Raw genomic sequence first — 17878 nt, 5'->3', positions numbered from 1 at the left:
AATAAAATACAACACTACTGAGCAGGATTTATTGTAACCAAAAAAGCAACAAAATTAAGTACACAACAATAAAGATAAAATATCAACAAATAATCTACTTGTCCTTTGCCATCGTTTAAAATTAAATAGCTACAAAACACCAATTTTGTCACTTAGGTCAATTGTCATCTTATTGAATATCGTTAACTTGCTCTTGCGAGATATTCTGACAAGGCCAAAAGGCCAAAACTCCCGATAATGTATAAACTCCCTGGAATGCTAGCCAAAAGTCGGTATCTTTCCTCTGAAAAATAATAATTCATTTTAATAACACTTGCACAACAGAAATGGAAATTAAATTGATAAAGAATGATTCACTTTCTAAAGAAAACAAAATTTTTGTGATTACCGGAATTGAGATTAATTAAAGTATTCTTGAAACTGTTTTTAAATCTAACAGTTATTGTAAAGACGCACATTCTTATCAACGTGAACTAATTTTCAAAACATGACGTATTAGCTGTTACGCCGCATTTTACCTAGTATTTTTTAAATGAGGTTGATACAAATATAAACTGGTTATTAATAGATTCTACGTAAAAAAATAATGTAACTTTATATAAACTATTATGGGTCTATCTCTTTTCGTTTCGGAAATATGCAACTTTTTGTTGTGAAAAAGACCAATTTTTCGCCAATGAATGAATTTGCCACAGAAAAATTCAGAATATCCTGTACTTTTAGTCGACAAAGTAAATTCTGTCACAACGTCCAAGTCAATGATTATAAAAGATTTTTTTTACTTCGTCGTTATTTGATATGTGAAAATTTACCGGTCATGGTGAATGTTTTCTTCGGAACGGCCCAACCTAGCGACCTCTGGACGGCCATCTTCCACTTGGTGTACCTCGAGTCCCTTTCTAAAACAATTTTATTAAAACAAATCGAAAAAAGGGGTCCACAGAACGCACCATCTTCTGTGGTTGTTGGGAGGAATGTATCACTAGGAATAACCTCACGGTCTTCAGCATTCAAATCCCAGACCTCGATCCCTTTTGCTTGTCCAGCCGCAATAGCGACTCCCAAAGCCGTAATATCCTGACTCTGAGCCCGAATTACGGGAATCCCACTAATATCAGCTTGTAACTGCATCAATAAATCGTTTCTTGTTAATCTCCCGTCCACGTTTAACTTCGTTAATGGAATACCGCAATCTTTATTCATGGCTTCTAAAATATCCCTAGTTTGGAAACAGATCGCCTCTAATGCCGCTCGGATGATGTGTTGCTTCGTGGAAAAGGCAGTCAACCCGCATATTATCCTATTTTCACCGAGAAAATATTAATTTTGGCAAATTTCGGAAAATAAAGAAACTTACACACCCTCTAGCATCTTTCCGCCAGTAAGGTGCATAAAGACCCGTGAAGGCAGGGACAAAATAAACATCCCCCGTGTTGAACACTTCTTTGGCGAGGTGTTCGGTGTCTTGGTGGACGTCTTTTAAAAAACCCATATTGTCTCGGAGCCAAGATAAGGCCGAACCGGCCACAGCAACGCTACCTATCGAATTTTTATTAACCTTGCCTTACAAAATTACAAAACGTACCTTCTAAGGCATAAACAGGCGGAGAATCGCCGAATTTGTACGCAACGGTCGTGACCAAGCCATGACTCGATTGTACTCTCTAGATAAAAAAATAATAAATTTTTTCGTTTTATTTTCAAGTGTAACTCACGTTTGTTCCCGTGTTATACAAAAGGAAACATCCGCTACGGTAGGTATTTTTTGCTTGACCTTCCTTGAAACAATTTTGACCTACGAGAGCCGACTGTTGGTTGCCTAAAATCTATTAAAAAATTACTCGAACCAACATCATTTTTTACGAACAGGATTATTACGAGAGTAATCATTATATGCAATTATATCAGTTTCAGGGTCAGGTAAATTAGTAGCAAATGTAAATAAACATTTAAAAAGACATTTGTGTGCTACACTTTTACAAAAATTATCAAAATATCATTAATTTTTTCAGTATGCGTGCTAGTTATGGAAAACAACCACAAACAAACTCAGAAAATAGAGCTATAAAGATTATTTGCCTTTTGTAAACATTTAACTTGTGGGCTATTTATCACCCAGGTGCTAAGTTATTTAGAGCTTTTTTCTAAAATCATTTGAAACATTTTTGTTGGGGTTTATTTGTATGTACGTGTACAAGGATATAAAGCAATACTACAAAAAAAAAATCCATGTATTAATGTTAATGTAATAAATAATCTTGTTTTTTTTCTGAATTGCGCTATATATTCAATTTTAGTTAAAATAATTAATTTTTACGATAAAGGTTTCGCTAAAACAAGTAGAAAAACACCATTATAAGAGAAAAAAGTGAGCAACTTAACATTTTAACATGTTGTTAAAATAAAACTGAATTAATCATAATTGGAAAATTATGATAATTGGATAAAACCATCATCGTACATATTAAAAAAAGTACATTTGAGTTTGTACATTTTAACTTTTGTAATTTATTGTTTTGTTTTTTGAAGACGAATAATCAAAATTCCTTCTTTTTTATATCTGAATCCTAGATTATAAACACCATTTTGTCTAGGTATGTCTTTTCGCACTCGTATTATTAATAACTACTCAGACTAAATAACTATTAATTATTCATGTTTTTGATTATTCGACTATAATTGACCACAGTGTTGGTGAATAATATGGTCAATATTTACATTAATTGAACTTTTAATCCACTTTGCAAATAATGAAACAAGGCAAACGCGAGTTTAATAATAAACAATTATTATTATTATTATTGTGATTCACTGATGTACCAAAGTTTGGAGAGTACATTACACACACTTAGTTAATAAACAATGAAATCAGATAAGATCATTTATCTCGTGTCTTCAACAATGATTTCTAGCCATTATCATACGATAAAGACAATTAAGGTTCAGTCTAAAAGGTTAATTTTGTAACGATTCAAAATCGAAGGTCGAAATTTTATTGAGTCCACTGGACGTTCAAACGTGACAGGCTCAAGTGGAGTTTTTTTTATAACAGAAAATTAAACACTTACCCCTGAAATCGGCACTTCTTGCAGAGGAAAGTCTTTTCCGCAAATTTTTCCATAAATTTCCGAACTGCTCCGAATTTCCGGGAGTATTTCTTCCGGAATTTTGAAAGTGTGCAAAAGCAGCGGATCCCAGTGAAAAGTCTCTATATTCATTAGGAATGTTCTTGAGGCGTTTGTGACGTCTGTGATGTGCAGTCCACCGTTTGGACCCCCCGTTAGGTTCCATAATAACCAGGTGTCAACGGTGCCAAAAAGGCACTTTTTCGCCTTTATCGCTTTCTTTACTTCAGGCACGTGGTGCATAAGCCATTTCAACTTAAACGCGCTGAAATACGGCGAGATTGGAAGTCCGCAAAGTGGCTTAAAGTAGTTTTTATTGTTTTCAGGTACTTTTGCTAGAATTATGTCGACGGTGGAGTCCGTCCTGATATCGTTCCAAACTGGAAAAGCGTTTCAATTTTTTATTTTTTTCAAACAGTTTTGGGAAATCATTACCGATTGCGTTACATAAAGGCTGTCCTGTTGTTTTATCCCAAACAACTGTCGTTTCCCGCTGGTTGGTAATTCCGATAGTGACAATGTTTTTACAGGCTACAAAGCGTGATTATCACTTCAATAACGAGTTAACAAGCCGAAACAATATCGTATTAATGCTCGAGATAATCACTGACCCAACACCGTAATCGCGATTTGAATATCATTATTACCTTTATCTCCTATCTGGCTCACAACGTTCTTCATGCAGGTTTTCACCGCCTGAAGAATCTCATTGGGGTCTTCTTCAAACCACCCTTCCTGAGGCGTATGTTGAGTTATATCTATGGCATGTCCCGCGATTTCCTGAGTGTGCTGACTGCGAAAAACACAAAACTGGACTGTCCTAGTGCCGGCGTCTATCACTCCAATTAGGGGCACCTCATCTGAAGAAACCATTTCTACACACAGAAAAAAATATTTTCCCACACCCACAATATAAAATCAACTGTGATTACAATCGAATTTGAACTTTAATCCTACATAAAAAATATAGCTGCGTGTTTTTCGAAATTTTTGGCGCGAAAATGCTGATTTTTTGATTCATGTATTCATGCTGCCCTCGATGCTTCTATTACGATTTGAATTGCAAAATGTAAAAACGAATTAATTGATACTCACCCAAACCTTTAGCAACGCTTGCACTGTGCGAAATAGTTTAATTTTTCGTAAAATAAAACAATTTGAATTGAATTAAAATTTAATGTTTTAATTAGGTGAGTGGAGTTAAAGGTAGGCGAGTGCGCTATTAATTAAGTCTATGTTACGATTTGAATCGCGTATATTTTTAAATGTGTATTTTTGTGACTTACCTTTCGTATATAACCTTCAAAACTGTGAACCGCAAGCACACACCTCCACTACGTCACTTAACTATGTGAACAATTCGAAATAAGCTGGCGCTAGTCTCCATTTGTGATTAGATAAGAATTTTATTAGTTTAATGATCATTTATTTTTCAAATGAATACAAATTGCTGATAAAACCATTTCGGAAATTTTTGACAAGTGCCAAATTGTCTTGTAGGAATTGCGCAACTCGCTATGTTGGCAATCAGACGAAATTTTAAATATGCGCCAATTTTAAATGAACCAAGAGAAAGTCACGCATTTCTTATATACGGCAAAATTTCACATTCATAATTCACATGTCGGAATTTTTAGGGGGAAAAAAATAAAGATTGGTGATGATAACAATCTTAATGGGTTTATAAAACGTGATTTATAATTCTTTGGCTGCGAGAGGGCCGGAAGGTCATCAGTATTTTAAAGCAATTTCAGCCTCTAATTACGTAAATACAGTAATATAACAATTATGTCGTGTTCTTTTTACGAGCTAATGTGTATACATACACGTGATTAGTTGATATTAATTTAATTACTTTGGGTTATGCCACAAACCGCATGCATGTAATTTAACTCAGTGCAACTTTATCTACATTTGCAAAAAAAGTAATTCTGAACACACAAAGGGAATTAATGGAGGCTAATACTGACTTTAGGGCCAAATAGCTCTTACCTTTTTGTATAAACGCGTCGTACGTTTTTATACTAAATTGTTGCAGTAAATAATTATTCCATTTCCGGTCTATTTTTGAACCCCCGTAAATATAAATAAAGATAAGAAGAGCATAAATACGTGTATAATAATAGGTGTGGATTTATTTATTGGACTGGCATGTAGACTATAAGTACAAGAAAGGCGAAAGTGGTTAGTCGCTAGTTCTACCCAAGCTATACTCTATCAATCTGAGTGTTAATTAGATAAGGAACATTAGAACCGAATAACAATATAATAAATGAAGTATAAATAAAAATAAGCAATAACATTATTCTTTAAATGTGCACTCAAATATATTATCCCTCTATAAATAGTACTTTTTTTCGGTGTATTTATTGTTTTTTAAACGTAACAATAGCCATACAATATTAATAACTTTTTTGGAGATTTCACAGATGTTGAATCTGCTTGACCTTCCCGCCTTCTGTTTGAATGTATTACATAACCTGCAACAGTGTTTATTCTGTGGTTTTTATACTTTAACCTTTAAAAAGATATATTTTTTAATGTTTGTAGACATAATAACCCAAATAAATAAGTGAATTACGAACTAGTGGGTAATTTGCCACTAAATATTTCCACTTTTTGCTAAAATTCAGGCAAACTTCTCCACCATGAGTCTTGCACATGGCAAACAAGAAATCACTGATCCTGTTGAGGAAATGTTAAAGAAAACCGGATGTATTAATCATCATTACAAAGTCCAGGTTTAAATTGCTAATTAATTCGTTTCCAATTATTCTTAGATTAAATTATCTAGGAATGCATAGCAGAAACGCAAGATTGGAGGAAATGCCAGCGGCAAGTTTCTGATTTTAGAAAATGTATGTCAGAGTATGAACACAAGAGAAAACAAGGATTAGTCACATAGTTAATACAAATTTTATTATTAATAATGTTACGGGAATATGTATTATGAGACTAATAAATAATTGTTTTTCTGCACACATTTTTATCCAAAAATGCTTCAGTTATTGTAATCATTTATTGTGTTATAAGAATACTTTACACTAAATTGATCGATGTTTCAAATTGACAATCTAAGTAAAAGGAAATTGCAAGTATCACACACTAAAATAACTTGTTTCACAGGGCAGTACAAAAAATATAATACAAAGACCTACATACTAATAGGTAATTTAAAACGTAAATATCCAATCTGTAAAAACACTTGGCACTAGAAATTGCTAGTTACAACCGCGGTGAGTGAAAATTATGTGCTGCACACAACTCTAAGCGCAATTCCAAAAAATCGTGAACAGGGAAAAAAGGATGTAAATATTTGCACAACTGTGTACAGACAAACATACACATAACTCCTACTCCTTAATTAACATCACAAAACGAAAGATTGAGCAATAAAATAATATCCACAATGTAAAAACACATTAACTTTGACTATGTACAGGTGTTACATGAGATGATAAATTTTTGTAAATATTTAACGCAACAGTCTTTGGCAATCATCATATTCATCATAAGATCCTTAAAACATTTGTAAACGCTCAACAACATGTAAATATAAATCAATATTTGCACACATACGTAACTGCACGTCAAAATTTTCAACAATTCTATGTACAGACAAATTGACAATCATTTCCAAGTTAGTCGTGCTAACATTTTAAATTAAATCACAAGTTTTACGCACTGACGGCTTTATTTTTAGGTGCTTCGTCAAACCGGCAAATCTCTATCGAACTCATTGTACTTAGCGATGAGTAGGAATTGTTCACAATGTGCGGCGCTTCGTTAAACTCGTCCAGCTCGTCGATATCCGCCGACGAAGGGCCTTTCAGCAAAAAGTACTGCTCAGAGCGCGTAGGCCACAACAAATGCGCCATAACGCAATACGCAAAGCAGTCGGCTGAATAAGTGATCCCTGCAAACATTTCCCCCTCAAAATTATGACCTAACGCTTAATTTCTGGTCAGAGTGGCCTACGATTTTGAAATTGAGTTGGCAACACTACCTGTTAAACTTCAAGTCATTGGTCACTTTGACCAGAAATTAATTGGAAAAAAACGTACCCAATAGGAGCTTAAATCGCCACAGAGCTGACACATGGAGTGCTATTAAAGCTAAGATTGGCAAATATATGAACCAGACAAGACTAGACGCTCCAAAGTGTAGCAAAAAATTCAACTTTTGCGTGTTGTGTTCATACAACATCGTTGTGCGCAATTCGTACAGAAACCAAACCATTATTAAGGACCTAAATACTATTATGAGCCAACCTGGCCATGTTTGGTATTCGTCAATGTCTTCTATTATGTCTACTTCAGTCTTTATAAAACAAATCAGTTGCGATTATGAATTTTAAACACAATAACTGTCTTACCAAATTCCATACATAGAGAAGTATGTGTACTATACCATAACACAACCAAATTGCAAAAACCAGGGGCTTCCATGACAATTCTAGGCGCGTGACCGCCCACCCTTTGGCAAGTAGCAACAAAAGAAGCATAAACGAAGTCTAAAATGTTCAAAAACGTTGATAAAAAGTGCCATATTAACATTTCTGATCAAAGTGGCCTATAACTCGGCCACAGGCCACTTTGATTGAAACTCATTTGTTACCAACCCTTGAAAGAATGTCGAAAATGTCCCCAGCCATGGCCAGTTTCGGGTACCCTTCTCCATCAAGCGCAAATTTCAAGGTGTGGATGAGAATTAAACACAGAGCTATGAAATCTAAGAGCAAACTGGCAGTGAAAAGTTTGGTAACTGGGTGTTTTTGCGTTTTAACAGCGTGACATTGCAAAGGAACTAAAACCATGTAACACAACCAGAAAAGAAGGTAGAGTTCTAGCGTATTCTGGCGGTCGAACGAAAACTGGTAAGTTAAAGTATTGTAAGATGAGACGTTTGGGTTTCCATTCACTAGCCACAGGTCGTAATGTATGGTGTATTGCTTTGATGGCTCGTAATGGTGCCACTCACACGTGGTCATGTTGAGATAACAGGCCACCATGGAAACATACCAAGACCTACAATTAAACCTACAGTTAAACAGTTGATAATTCCAAGAGAATCAATTACGAAGGTTGGTTAAAATCCTCGATCACGTAAGTAAACTGGTGGCCTTTCACCACAAGCCAATCTTTAACCTCGTCAATGCAGAGTTTTCCCTTCGGGCAAGGGATCCTCCGCAAGTAGTCCTGTCCCTTGGAGTTGCACTGTAGCTCGTAGGCATGTGTCGTTATCTTGCTAAACATGCGTTTGCACGCCTCCTCCTTGTTGTACAAAACCCTGTTCTGGTAATACTCTAAGAAATACGACCTCTGTAATACTGCAAACGTGACAGGGACCGGGAAGTTTTGGTCGGACGTAATGTTCCCGAAAATGTATCCATGCGTCGCATCTGCTTGGTGTCTGTCCGTTTTTTGAAAGCTGAATTTAACCAAAAATTTGAAAAACTCGTTGCTCTTAAACGCCCCTGTCAGGTGCGTGCACTGATTTACTTTGAAGCACAGGACTATTACGATGAAAACCAACAAAATGATGTTTCTGTTTTGCATTTTCTTTTGAAAATATGGCAACTGACAGGTGATGACAGGTTAGGTCTATTGACATTTTACAGGGATTTTGGTCTTGGAGTGGTGGTGATGCTGCGATCAGGTGACCAAAATAATAATAAAGTGCGACTCCCATCATTTGTTTAATTGTTTTGTAATTAATTGGGGGCTATCAAGTGCCAGAAATGGATAAGTTGACTCTAATCTCTGGAACGTTGTTTATGGCAGCCGATATTTTCGCGATTGTGAGTTTGGCGATGCCAGATTGGATCATCACCGATGTTGGCGGTAAATTGCACAAAAAATAGCTTATTACGAGTTCACACACCTTATCTACTTTAGGAGACACCCGTTTGGGCCTAATGTGGACTTGTATGACACTGTACAACAGGCCACAAGTTTGCTTTACGCCTGATCTTCAACCCGAGTGGTTACTGGCCCTTGTCTGTATTTTTGTGGGTTGCATTTGTATCACCACCACTATTATTCTGCTAGCCTCCTCGCAGTGGGACCGTAATGTGATTCCATATGCCAGATGGGTTGGTTTTACAGCAAGTAAGAAAAATATCCTCAAGGTCAAAATATAGCATTGAAACGTGTATTTTAGTGGTCTTGTTTTGTTTGGCTGCTGTTATATTCCCAATGGGATTCCACGTTGACGAAATTGGGGGCCAACCTTACCAACTACCAAACAGCCACCAAGTCGGCATTTCTTATATTTTATTTGTTCTGGCTCTTTGGATCACAGTTATTTCAGAGCTGTTTGCAGGGAAGGTTTGTTTGCCACATTTTTAGAATTATGTTATATGGAACGTACATATTAAGCAAGAATATTCCACAAAACAGCTCAATGGTAATGTAAAACTAGAATTAAGCATTCAGTTTTCAATGTATGGTCAAATACATTAATCTGATACAGTTCTGGCTGTATGTGGGTAAGTATAATCCATTCACGATGTTTTTGTCATAATTATAAACTAATTTTCGTTATGGTTCAGGTTGTCCATCTAAGTCGTCTAAATGCAAAACCCACACTTTGTAAAATTATTAAAATTTAACATCGATTAATTCCATTGTGTTAATGTGATAATTGTGGATAAAACGTCCTATTGCATTCGCTTAAAGAAAATCGTTCTTCAGACGTCATTACAATTTTTCAAAATAGTTTTTCTCAAAAAGTCAGAGTGAGTTAGCATTTAAACGGTTCATTTGTCCTTTTCCAAGAATTTTCTGGATGGATTATTCTGCTTGTTTGTTACATGTTAGTATTATGAATGGTTGCTGTGATAAAATTCTTATTTTTATGAATAAAAATGTACAGATCTGTAGTTACCTTGTACGAAATAAATAAAACACGTGTAGAACTAATACTTTAATTTTTTTATAGAATCCTTATAAATATCGTAAAAAAAAGCTCTCTTAACTGTATCTACAATCAAACACGTAACAACAGCGATAAGCTATATGCATAATATATACAATATACAAAAGATTTTACTAGAAATAATTGTAAAACCCGGTTGAATTATTCACAGGTCTGCTAGTACGGCTTTGTTCACCATTAAATGCCTTAAACGCCTCATACCAGTCATCGTTACTGGTGCTAGTAATACTCATATTGGCAAAATCCTCGTTAACGTGCCTCTGAACGTCGCTTTCTTTCATTTTGTTAACCCCATTTTGACTTGTCGAGTCTTTAGCACGGTTTTGTTGACTCTGTCGTTTATACAACGGATTCGACTTGTTACAATCTGGCCAATTACTAGTCTCAACTTCTTTCATATAAATCGGTTTATTAAAATTAATCTGATTGGAAGGGCTGTCGTACCAGTTAAACGTGGGCGAATCTGACGATGAGTGCGGGGTTGTTCTCCCTAATACATTATTATCAGCTATCCTTGTCCCCTTCTGATTGATGGTATGAAGCAAATACTTGAATTTTTCTGCAGCCTCTAGACCCGCAGAGACCCTCAAGTAGTTGTACCACCGCTCTTGCACACTAGGGGGCTGCAGAATCATATCAGTGAGGGACATGTGCTGCGGCAGCAAACTGATACAATCATTCAACATTTGGGCTTCGGGGAAGTGGACATTATTCATAAATTGGATCAGTTTTGTGCTGGAGGCTGCATTTTTTGGTACCGGAGGCGTTGGTACGTTGAGTCTCGGTGTGGGCACGAGTTCATGGGGGTTAACGAGTCGTAATGGTCGGTACCCATTTGCCACAGTCGTTGGCAAATTAAGGACGTAAGGAAGAGTCATTGGGGGTCTCTGTTGGTACACCACCGGCACCACCCTTATGTTGTTCGGGACGTTGGGAAAAGGGGGCACTATTTTGGGGTGAGGTAAGTTAAAAGTTGGGTTTTCTTGCATCATTTCTTTGTATATCCGGGGAATAAACTCGGGAGCTAGCGGATTCAAAGTGTAGACTTTTTTCAATTCGATTCCGTCCAATTGAAATTTAAGTTGTGTCCACGTGATGCCGTAAAGACTTTCGTTGTCGTGACAAATCTGCAAGAAACGCTCCCAGACTTTGCTACACCTCCCTAGGGAGCATAAGGCAATCGGGTCGCCCACAACTGCCACCAAACTCTGCGCTCTCGTAATCGCAGTGTTTAGCAGTTTGGAGTTTGATAAAAATCCATAATCCACTTCACTGTCCCCTTTATTGTTGGTGCAAGTGCGTCTCGTCCGCACCGTTGATAGGATAATGGCCCTAAACTGCTTCCCTTGAACGTTCAAAACTCGTTCCACACAAACATCGATTCTACGTTTCCGTAACTCTGAACGTATCCTGAACACTTGATCCGAATACGGAGTGACGACACCGAGCGATTGCTCGTTGATTTCGCCCCATTCTGGGGGCCAATTTCGCTTGAGCTCTGCCACTCTCTCCACTACTTCATAAACTTCGGAATTATTGTAAAACGCCGTCGAGTTTTTATCTTGCACGTCCTCGCCCAATGTCGTGAAAAACGTAAGAGGATAAAACCGGAAATGTTTCGGTTGTTTGCTGCTCGAGACCAGTTTTTGGTCGTAGAACGATTCGGAAGTGAACTGGATTATGACTTCGTGGGCCCTGTAGTTTTCGCATAGGAGTATTTTGCAAGGAAATTGGCCCGGATAGTGGTCGTATAATCGCTCGAGGAGCGAAATATGCAAATTGCGTTCTTTTGCGAAATTCGAGAAGATGTCAGGTCCTAATTGCATGTGATCGCCGGCTAGGACTATTCTCGTATTTTCTGTTGCTAATGCCAGAGGGGTTATCGTTTCGCATTCGAGCGCTTGAGCCGCTTCGTCTAATAAAATGTGCGTGAAGCTGCCGGGTGATAATCCCATCGCTGATAAGTAGACGGATGTTGAAAGTGTTACTACAACGATTTTGTGTTTTTCCAACTCTTCGAGGGTTGGAAGTTGGAATTCGCGGGAATTACCGGTCGTTTTAATACTGCAGTACTGAAAATAATAATGTGCGTTACGCAAATGTGCAAAGGCTTTAAAGCGATAAAAATTCAAAACGGATGTTTCAAGTATTTTCGTAATTAATTTTTCAATTACGATTAAATTAAACTATCCAAAAAAATCTCAGATTTCTTCCTAGTAACTATTAAGTGGACCCCTTGAAGACACAGCACTTTTTAAGGTAAAACACCCCGATTTTCAAGGTAGATCAAAATTCTAAAAGGTAGATCAAAAAGTCTAAAATTTGAAGGTAAAACACCCAGATTTTCAAGGGTCAACAGAAAAGCAGAAAAAATCGTGAAAACATCCCCGATTTTAAGATATATTTTAAAATTAACGACTTTAAGAGAAAAACGGTATTTATTATATAATTAGGATTATAGAAAATTAATTATTTATGATCCCATCACAAGAGTAAAAACATCTCCATGTTTATAAATTCTTTAAATTGATAAGGATTCCCATCTATACGCATAAAAACCGTATGGACCATTAGTCTCAGGTCGATGATATGGACTAGCAAAAGGTTTTACTTTGGTGCATTTCCATTATGTCAATTGTGTGCCAAATTAAATAATCAAAAAGATAAATGTTCTCATACAGAATCTCAAAGAATTATCAGAGGAACCTGGTGTACCAACGAAGTAAAAAAAGCAGTTGAAAAGGGGTACAAAATAATAACTATTGATGAGGTCTAGCATTTTTCCAAAAAATCATCATATTTATTTAAAGGATATGTAAAAGCGTTTATGAAAATTAAATTAGAATCAAGTCCTTGGTAGGATGATTTTGAATCAGAAGAAGAATATAGAAAAGCCGTAAAAGAAAATCTAGGTATTGAATTGGGTAAAATAGAAAATAATCCTGGAAAGAGGGCTATTGCGAAAATATGCTTAAATTCCTTATGGGGTAAATTTGGCCAAAGACAAAATATGGGCGCAACAGAATATGTTACGGATGTTAAAAGATTTTATGAAATTTTATTAGACGAGAAACTTGATAATATACGTATAAACGATATAAATGAAAATATGTTACAAATTGATTATAAGTTAAAAGATTGCTATATAGAAAATGATTTCAATACCAATATATTTATAGCTGCTTTTACAACTGCAAATGCTAGACTAAGATTGTACGAAATGTTAGATAAATTAGGAAAAAGCGTAGCATATTATGACACTGATAATATTGTATATATAGAAGATGGAAAAAACACTTTAAAACAGGGTGTCTATTGGGAGATTGGACAGACGAATTAGGTAAAGGCGTATGGATAATAGACTGGATGGATATCAGCAGGTCCAAAAAGTTATTGTTATAAGACTAATACGGATAAAAAAAATGCAAGTGATCCAATTAGAAATGCACATGACACATAATATAGCGAACAGAATTCGGTTAATTAAAACATAAAACCCAATGAATAAATGGTGTATTATTTTTTACAAAACTATGCTAGTATTTTATTATTCTTTAGTATCAAATTTTTTTAACAAAATAAAAAACGTATTTTTCACTGTATGTTGCTTGCATCTCTGAAATAAGAGAAACTATCGTGGGCGATAGTGGAATTCAGTTTGTTTACATTATTTGCATTTTATGAGAAAGGACAAGACACCCCGAGGCGAAGGTCGATGCCTATCCGATGATTGACAGCTGTCACTGAAAACGGTCTAAAAAAAGTATGCAACTTGTAGTACACCAATTCTCAATAATCGCTTCGGTACCCTGAAGCCTTAAACACAAAAAAATAATGCTGAGGAAGTGAGGAACTATTTTATTGTTCCTGTTTTATTGTTTCCCCCAAATTGCACGCATGCGTTTGTGCTTGGCTTGGGCCGTTTGAGTCAACAGCAGCTGATAGTGTTCTGTGGCTGACACTGATATTTAAATCGCTAAAATTTTTTCCTATATAACAAAAATGGAAGATAAAACGTATGGAATAAAAACACATCTCGTTGAGGAATTTAGGCAGTTGCAAATTAGTAGACAGAAGAGCACCATGGTGTTTGTGGGTAATTGCAGTTTGTCTATTAATTCCGCCCCTATAAGGACCACAGTGGAAGCAGGGAACGGTATCATTTCGATTACACCGTTCCCGTTATTTGCAGCGGGGCTTGTGGGGTACAGAATACCCCCACAGCGGCTCAATGCGATATTTCCCAACATTGTAACAATTTTGTTACACCCTGCTTTAACAATACACCTAATGTTTGATACAGACGACCAGAAAAGGGAGTTTGTAGGACAACTAAATCTGTAAGTTAAAAAACGGTAGATAATTGTTTACTTTATATTGGTTGTTTTGTTTTTTCAGACCTGAAAATGAAAGTTCCGAGGGAAGTGCAAGTGCCTCGTCTAGCAGCCCGCCCTCCACAAATCCCTCAACAGACTCGGGTATTTAACACATAATATGATAAAAATTAATAAAAAGAGATTTTCGCGAATTTTAAGTGTTTTTTTTAAACGGTGAATTTTCTTACCGTTTTTCTCTTAAAGTCGTTAATTTTAAAATATGTCTTAAAATCGGGGGTGTTTCCACGATTTTTTCTGCTTTTCTGTTGACCCTTGAAAATCGGGGTGTTTTACCATAAAAAGTGCTGTGTCCTCAAAGGGCCCACTTAGTAGTCTGGTATTTGAAGGGTTTTCGATTCAGTTTTAATTTTTATTAAGGATATTTAGAGGAAATTACAAAAAGCTCTAAAAAAGATTTGTCCTGGATGTTTTCTTGTATAATTGTTGCCACTTTTTTATTCAAAAAAAGGTCATAAGCAGGTGATTCATATTAATTTTTCCACACAAAATCTAAAACTTGAATTGAATTTTTTTCTATCGGTGTCCTTTTCTCTATGATTTCTTTTTTAAGAACTACGTCGTAAGTAAAATGATATGTTTTGCCTGGAGTTAAATTCTGTTCCACATTTTCGAGATAAGCAGTAAAGTTTTAAATTTCAAACAGAAAACCAATTAAAAAACCGTACGTAATTAAAACACGTTATAATATACGCAAAATTTAGATAATTCAGGTTTAAAGTCATGATTTTTCATTTTTGTTTATCTAGAGGTGGATTTCCGCATTGAAATCTTGAAGATTGAAATGAAATAAGTTAATAAAACAAACCTTTTGAACCACCGGACTGACAGTCGCCACCCATCTCTTCTGGTAATAAATCCTCATCGGCCTCGCATTTTCGATCCCACTTTCGACCCAAACGTCCAAATAATCCTTGATGTACAAATCAGCGGCGCTGTTCGAATGCGTACACAACAAAATCTTATTACTCTCATCTTTAATCAACTCTTTAACCGCTTGAGCCAAAGTGAACGTTTTCCCAGTCCCGAAAGGCCCAATCACCAAAATCGGGGGGATTTTAACATGAATCGGCGTTGTAATCGCAACCACAGCCTCCTTTTGCTTCAAATTCAAACGGCTATCTAGAGACGAAGACCACTGCCTTGACGGCGACCACGGAATATTTGGCTCAACATAAATCTCAGGAAAAATTAACTTATAATTTCGGATTTTATCGATCGTGTAGTGCCACTCGCAGTAGGGAACACGGTTCAGTTGGAATTGGATTTGCACTTCCAAGTCTGTATCAGTCGTCAGATTTAGTTCTTTAACAGTATCGGCAGAGAGTCTTAAATAAATCATGTCTTTGCCTTTATCTTCAATTATGGCTTCGTAGACCTTGCGCACCGATCGATTTTCCAAAGGGTTTGGAAGCAAATAAACCGAGTTGCAGTACATGAGGATCAAGCGACCCTCAGCCGTATCCTCCGACAACTCTTTACCTAAACAAACAGACGCGAATAATTCACCGTTTCCCGAATATTTAGCCGTACTAGCGGCCATGCTATTCGGCGACAAGAGATAACTATGCGCTATTTGAAGCCGTGTTGTTAAATTATACTGAGAAATTAAATTCGTCCGTGCTATTTCTTCAACGTAGAGCAATTCGTGCATTCGTTCCCGATAATTATTCCTAGTTAATTTTTTCTCGGAAACTGTGGCATTAGATAATACAAAGTTCTCAATTTGTGGGTACGGATAAGTCGTTAGAAGGTTTTTCTCCCATTGGTGGTTAGTCCCAGTTGAAACTAAAGTCGAGAAAAACGGGACGATTTCAGAGTTGGTTTTAGTCCACCTCTCAGACATGCAAAGCGTTATCTCTTTACGAATCTCGTTAATTTTCTCGAGATCTGAGTCGGGAACAACATCAACACAGAGGTGTTTCACCAAAACCGGTTCGGACCCGAAATCGAAAACAACAGACTGGCGAAAAGTGCCGAAAATTGTTGTTTGGAAAGCGACAACAATGTGGTACTCGGTCACAGCCCCCTGTTCGTTTGGTAAAAATTCCTGGTTATTTTTAATATCTTGTTCCACGTTTCCGACAACTATTTGGGATAAGTTGAAGTGGTTGCGGTGCGTGTCTTGCAAGAGGGCCACAGCTTTCAGAGGTTTGTTAGTTTTCATTGTAAATTTCCACGAATAGTTGCTGTTTTTGGAGGAAACTGTCGCTGAAAGCGGACAAGAACAGGCGTCTTCAACAGTGTCGATTTTTTCGGACATGACCGAGTTACTGTTCGGGGTTTGCACCCACTTTTCGAGGAGATTCTCAGTGTAAGACTTGCCTAAAAAATATAATTAATTTGTGGCAGTTATAACGAAACAACGTACCATAGAGTTGTTTTTCTTTCGCCCTCAACATTTTCATCTCCCGATACTGAAACCGTTCCTTCCACTCGTAGAGTTCGCCTTCTCCGTGGGCTTCCACACACTGAAGCCCGAACCGACAAGTCCCCAACTCCCTCCAATTCTCGCAAAGGGTGTAAGCATCCGACTTGAAGCCCCTTGGCGGGGCCCTCCAGTACCAGTCGTGCCCCTCATCTGACATAATCATGGTTTCATGCTCCTGAGTCAGGCAATGAGCCGTCAGTTCCGCCCGATCTTTAAACGAAAGGTTGCAATAAATGCAAAAAATTGCCGGACTTTTTTCCACTTTCTTCAGCGACTGGCTTTTGGCAAAACTTTTGTGCAAGTTACTCAGCCAGGGCTCGAGGCTTTCCTTTGAGTTGAGAGTAAAGAAACGTTCCAGCGCGTTTTCCAACGAGATTCTTTCGTCTCCAATTTCGTTCAGTTGTTTAACCATCATTAACCAGTCTTTGATCACCATTTCTGCTTCTGAAAGCAAAGTTGGGGTGAGAAAGGCAAAGGCACACTCTAATGCCCACCTGCGAGACGATTTATCGCGAATAAGGAGCGAATTAGCTGGATTCTTGTTCGGGGTTCGTTTGTACTGTTGTATTTGCCACTGAAAGACTTCAAAATGTGTTTGCAGTCGGTTATGACCCGTTCGTGGTGCCCCAAATGGTAGAGACACTCAGAGCGGTCCAAACAATACGAAACGAGCTGCTCTTCACCGTTTTCCTGCTTTTGTAACAATTTATTGTAAATTTCTAAAGCCTGGGCCCATTCTCTGTTTTTGACGTGATTTGCAGCCTGGACTTCCATGGCGTAAAGGGGGTTCAAAGGGCATCTAATTCTCGATTGTTCACCTTAAAACGGGTTCACATTGTTTGGAAAAAGTAAGGTTTTAATCGAAATCAAATTCTATCGGTATTTTTCTTTCATTGTTGACTGAAACTTGTGGGTCGGGTTACGGCAAATTTTGACACTACTGTCAGATTCTAAAGTCATTGGTTGTCAACCATAAAAAACGCAACCGT

The 17878-nt window shown here is 37.0% G+C and overlaps 5 protein-coding genes, 1 long non-coding RNA gene and 1 other non-coding gene across 11 annotated transcripts; 4 read left to right on the top strand and 3 right to left on the bottom strand.

Moving 5' to 3' along the window:
- Positions 1 to 15: 15 nt before the first annotated feature.
- On the bottom strand, positions 16 to 4690 carry LOC656248 (glycerol kinase 3). 2 transcript variants are annotated; one of them, XM_008192417.3, is made up of 10 exons: positions 4412 to 4690; positions 3773 to 4000; positions 3561 to 3656; positions 3069 to 3505; positions 1716 to 1826; positions 1586 to 1664; positions 1362 to 1539; positions 951 to 1300; positions 813 to 899; positions 16 to 283 (listed from the first exon to the last, which is right to left on the bottom strand). In XM_008192417.3, exons 2-10 carry the CDS (start codon positions 3996 to 3998, stop codon positions 183 to 185), a joined length of 1665 nt encoding a protein of 554 aa, XP_008190639.1. In that variant the 5' UTR covers positions 3999 to 4000; positions 4412 to 4690; the 3' UTR covers positions 16 to 182. The 2 variants fall into 2 exon arrangements, with proteins under 2 accessions (XP_008190639.1, XP_008190640.1); XM_008192418.3 differs by lacking the exon at positions 4412 to 4690 and adding an exon at positions 4221 to 4379.
- Positions 4691 to 5244: 554 nt separating this feature from the next.
- LOC103312250 (uncharacterized protein) lies at positions 5245 to 6104 on the top strand. Of its 3 annotated transcripts, none has more exons than XM_008192421.3 (3): positions 5245 to 5624; positions 5676 to 5866; positions 5920 to 6104. In XM_008192421.3, the coding sequence occupies exons 2-3, from the start codon at positions 5774 to 5776 to the stop codon at positions 6028 to 6030; spliced, it is 204 nt and encodes a 67-aa protein (XP_008190643.1). In that variant the 5' UTR covers positions 5245 to 5624; positions 5676 to 5773; the 3' UTR covers positions 6031 to 6104. The 3 variants fall into 3 exon arrangements, with proteins under 3 accessions (XP_008190643.1, XP_008190642.1, XP_008190641.1); XM_008192420.3 differs by having other exon boundaries at positions 5246 to 5627; XM_008192419.3 differs by having other exon boundaries at positions 5248 to 5866.
- Positions 6105 to 6130: 26 nt separating this feature from the next.
- Positions 6131 to 8683, bottom strand: LOC656332 (uncharacterized protein). 2 transcript variants are annotated; one of them, XM_962871.4, is made up of 5 exons: positions 8205 to 8683; positions 7747 to 8152; positions 7501 to 7638; positions 7190 to 7445; positions 6131 to 7041 (listed from the first exon to the last, which is right to left on the bottom strand). In XM_962871.4, exons 1-5 carry the CDS (start codon positions 8681 to 8683, stop codon positions 6803 to 6805), a joined length of 1518 nt encoding a protein of 505 aa, XP_967964.1. In that variant the 3' UTR covers positions 6131 to 6802. The 2 variants fall into 2 exon arrangements, with proteins under 2 accessions (XP_967964.1, XP_008190644.1); XM_008192422.3 differs by having other exon boundaries at positions 7033 to 7139.
- A 144-nt stretch (positions 8684 to 8827) lies between these two features.
- Positions 8828 to 10048, top strand: LOC656413 (uncharacterized protein). The gene is made up of 3 exons (XM_962946.4): positions 8828 to 8968; positions 9023 to 9235; positions 9288 to 10048. Exons 1-3 carry the CDS (start codon positions 8866 to 8868, stop codon positions 9473 to 9475), a joined length of 504 nt encoding a protein of 167 aa, XP_968039.1. The 5' UTR covers positions 8828 to 8865; the 3' UTR covers positions 9476 to 10048.
- Positions 10040 to 17839, bottom strand: Helz (Helicase with zinc finger). The gene is made up of 4 exons (XM_963023.4): positions 17384 to 17839; positions 16830 to 17333; positions 15267 to 16783; positions 10040 to 12136 (listed from the first exon to the last, which is right to left on the bottom strand). The coding sequence occupies exons 1-4, from the start codon at positions 17661 to 17663 to the stop codon at positions 10178 to 10180; spliced, it is 4260 nt and encodes a 1419-aa protein (XP_968116.1). The 5' UTR covers positions 17664 to 17839; the 3' UTR covers positions 10040 to 10177.
- On the top strand, positions 12132 to 14592 carry LOC135266592 (uncharacterized). The gene is made up of 2 exons (XR_010334729.1): positions 12132 to 14404; positions 14463 to 14592. It is a non-coding gene; the product is annotated as an uncharacterized LOC135266592 (long non-coding RNA).
- Positions 14184 to 14275, top strand: Mir3867 (microRNA mir-3867). The gene has a single exon (NR_038721.1). It is a non-coding gene; the product is annotated as a microRNA mir-3867 (primary transcript).
- Positions 17840 to 17878: the final 39 nt, after the last annotated feature.

Source organism: Tribolium castaneum, chromosome 1, assembly GCF_031307605.1.
Source record: "Tribolium castaneum strain GA2 chromosome 1, icTriCast1.1, whole genome shotgun sequence".
Classification (NCBI taxonomy): domain Eukaryota; kingdom Metazoa; phylum Arthropoda; class Insecta; order Coleoptera; family Tenebrionidae; genus Tribolium; species Tribolium castaneum.
The sequence above is the reverse complement of the archived record's forward strand: the minus strand, read 5'-3'. Positions and strand labels throughout refer to the sequence as shown.

Excerpts from the sequence above, each read along its gene's own strand:
- LOC656332 (XM_962871.4), bottom strand. The coding sequence starts at position 8,683 with ATGCAAAACAGAAACATCATTTTGTTGGTTTTCATCGTAATAGTCCTG. Across the intron at positions 7,639-7,746 it reads TTTTCGACATTCTTTCAAGG|ACTTCGTTTATGCTTCTTTT; the intron begins GTTGGTAACAAA and ends TGAACATTTTAG. Across the intron at positions 7,042-7,189 it reads GCGATTTAAGCTCCTATTGG|GGATCACTTATTCAGCCGAC; the intron begins GTACGTTTTTTT and ends AAATGTTTGCAG.
- LOC656413 (XM_962946.4), top strand. The coding sequence starts at position 8,866 with ATGGATAAGTTGACTCTAATCTCTGGAACGTTGTTTATGGCAGCCGAT. Across the intron at positions 8,969-9,022 it reads GATCATCACCGATGTTGGCG|GAGACACCCGTTTGGGCCTA; the intron begins GTAAATTGCACA and ends TATCTACTTTAG. Across the intron at positions 9,236-9,287 it reads ATGGGTTGGTTTTACAGCAA|TGGTCTTGTTTTGTTTGGCT; the intron begins GTAAGAAAAATA and ends CGTGTATTTTAG.
- Helz (XM_963023.4), bottom strand. The coding sequence starts at position 17,663 with ATGGAAGTCCAGGCTGCAAATCACGTCAAAAACAGAGAATGGGCCCAG. Across the intron at positions 17,334-17,383 it reads CGCGATAAATCGTCTCGCAG|AAGCAGAAATGGTGATCAAA; the intron begins GTGGGCATTAGA and ends CTTTGCTTTCAG. Across the intron at positions 16,784-16,829 it reads GAAAGAAAAACAACTCTATG|GCAAGTCTTACACTGAGAAT; the intron begins GTACGTTGTTTC and ends TATATTTTTTAG.
- LOC103312250 (XM_008192421.3), top strand. The coding sequence starts at position 5,774 with ATGAGTCTTGCACATGGCAAACAAGAAATCACTGATCCTGTTGAGGAA. Across the intron at positions 5,867-5,919 it reads ATCATCATTACAAAGTCCAG|GAATGCATAGCAGAAACGCA; the intron begins GTTTAAATTGCT and ends TAAATTATCTAG.
- LOC656248 (XM_008192417.3), bottom strand. The coding sequence starts at position 3,998 with ATGGTTTCTTCAGATGAGGTGCCCCTAATTGGAGTGATAGACGCCGGC. Across the intron at positions 1,665-1,715 it reads TGTATAACACGGGAACAAAC|AGAGTACAATCGAGTCATGG; the intron begins GTGAGTTACACT and ends TTTTTTATCTAG. Across the intron at positions 900-950 it reads CCCAACAACCACAGAAGATG|AAAGGGACTCGAGGTACACC; the intron begins GTGCGTTCTGTG and ends AAATTGTTTTAG.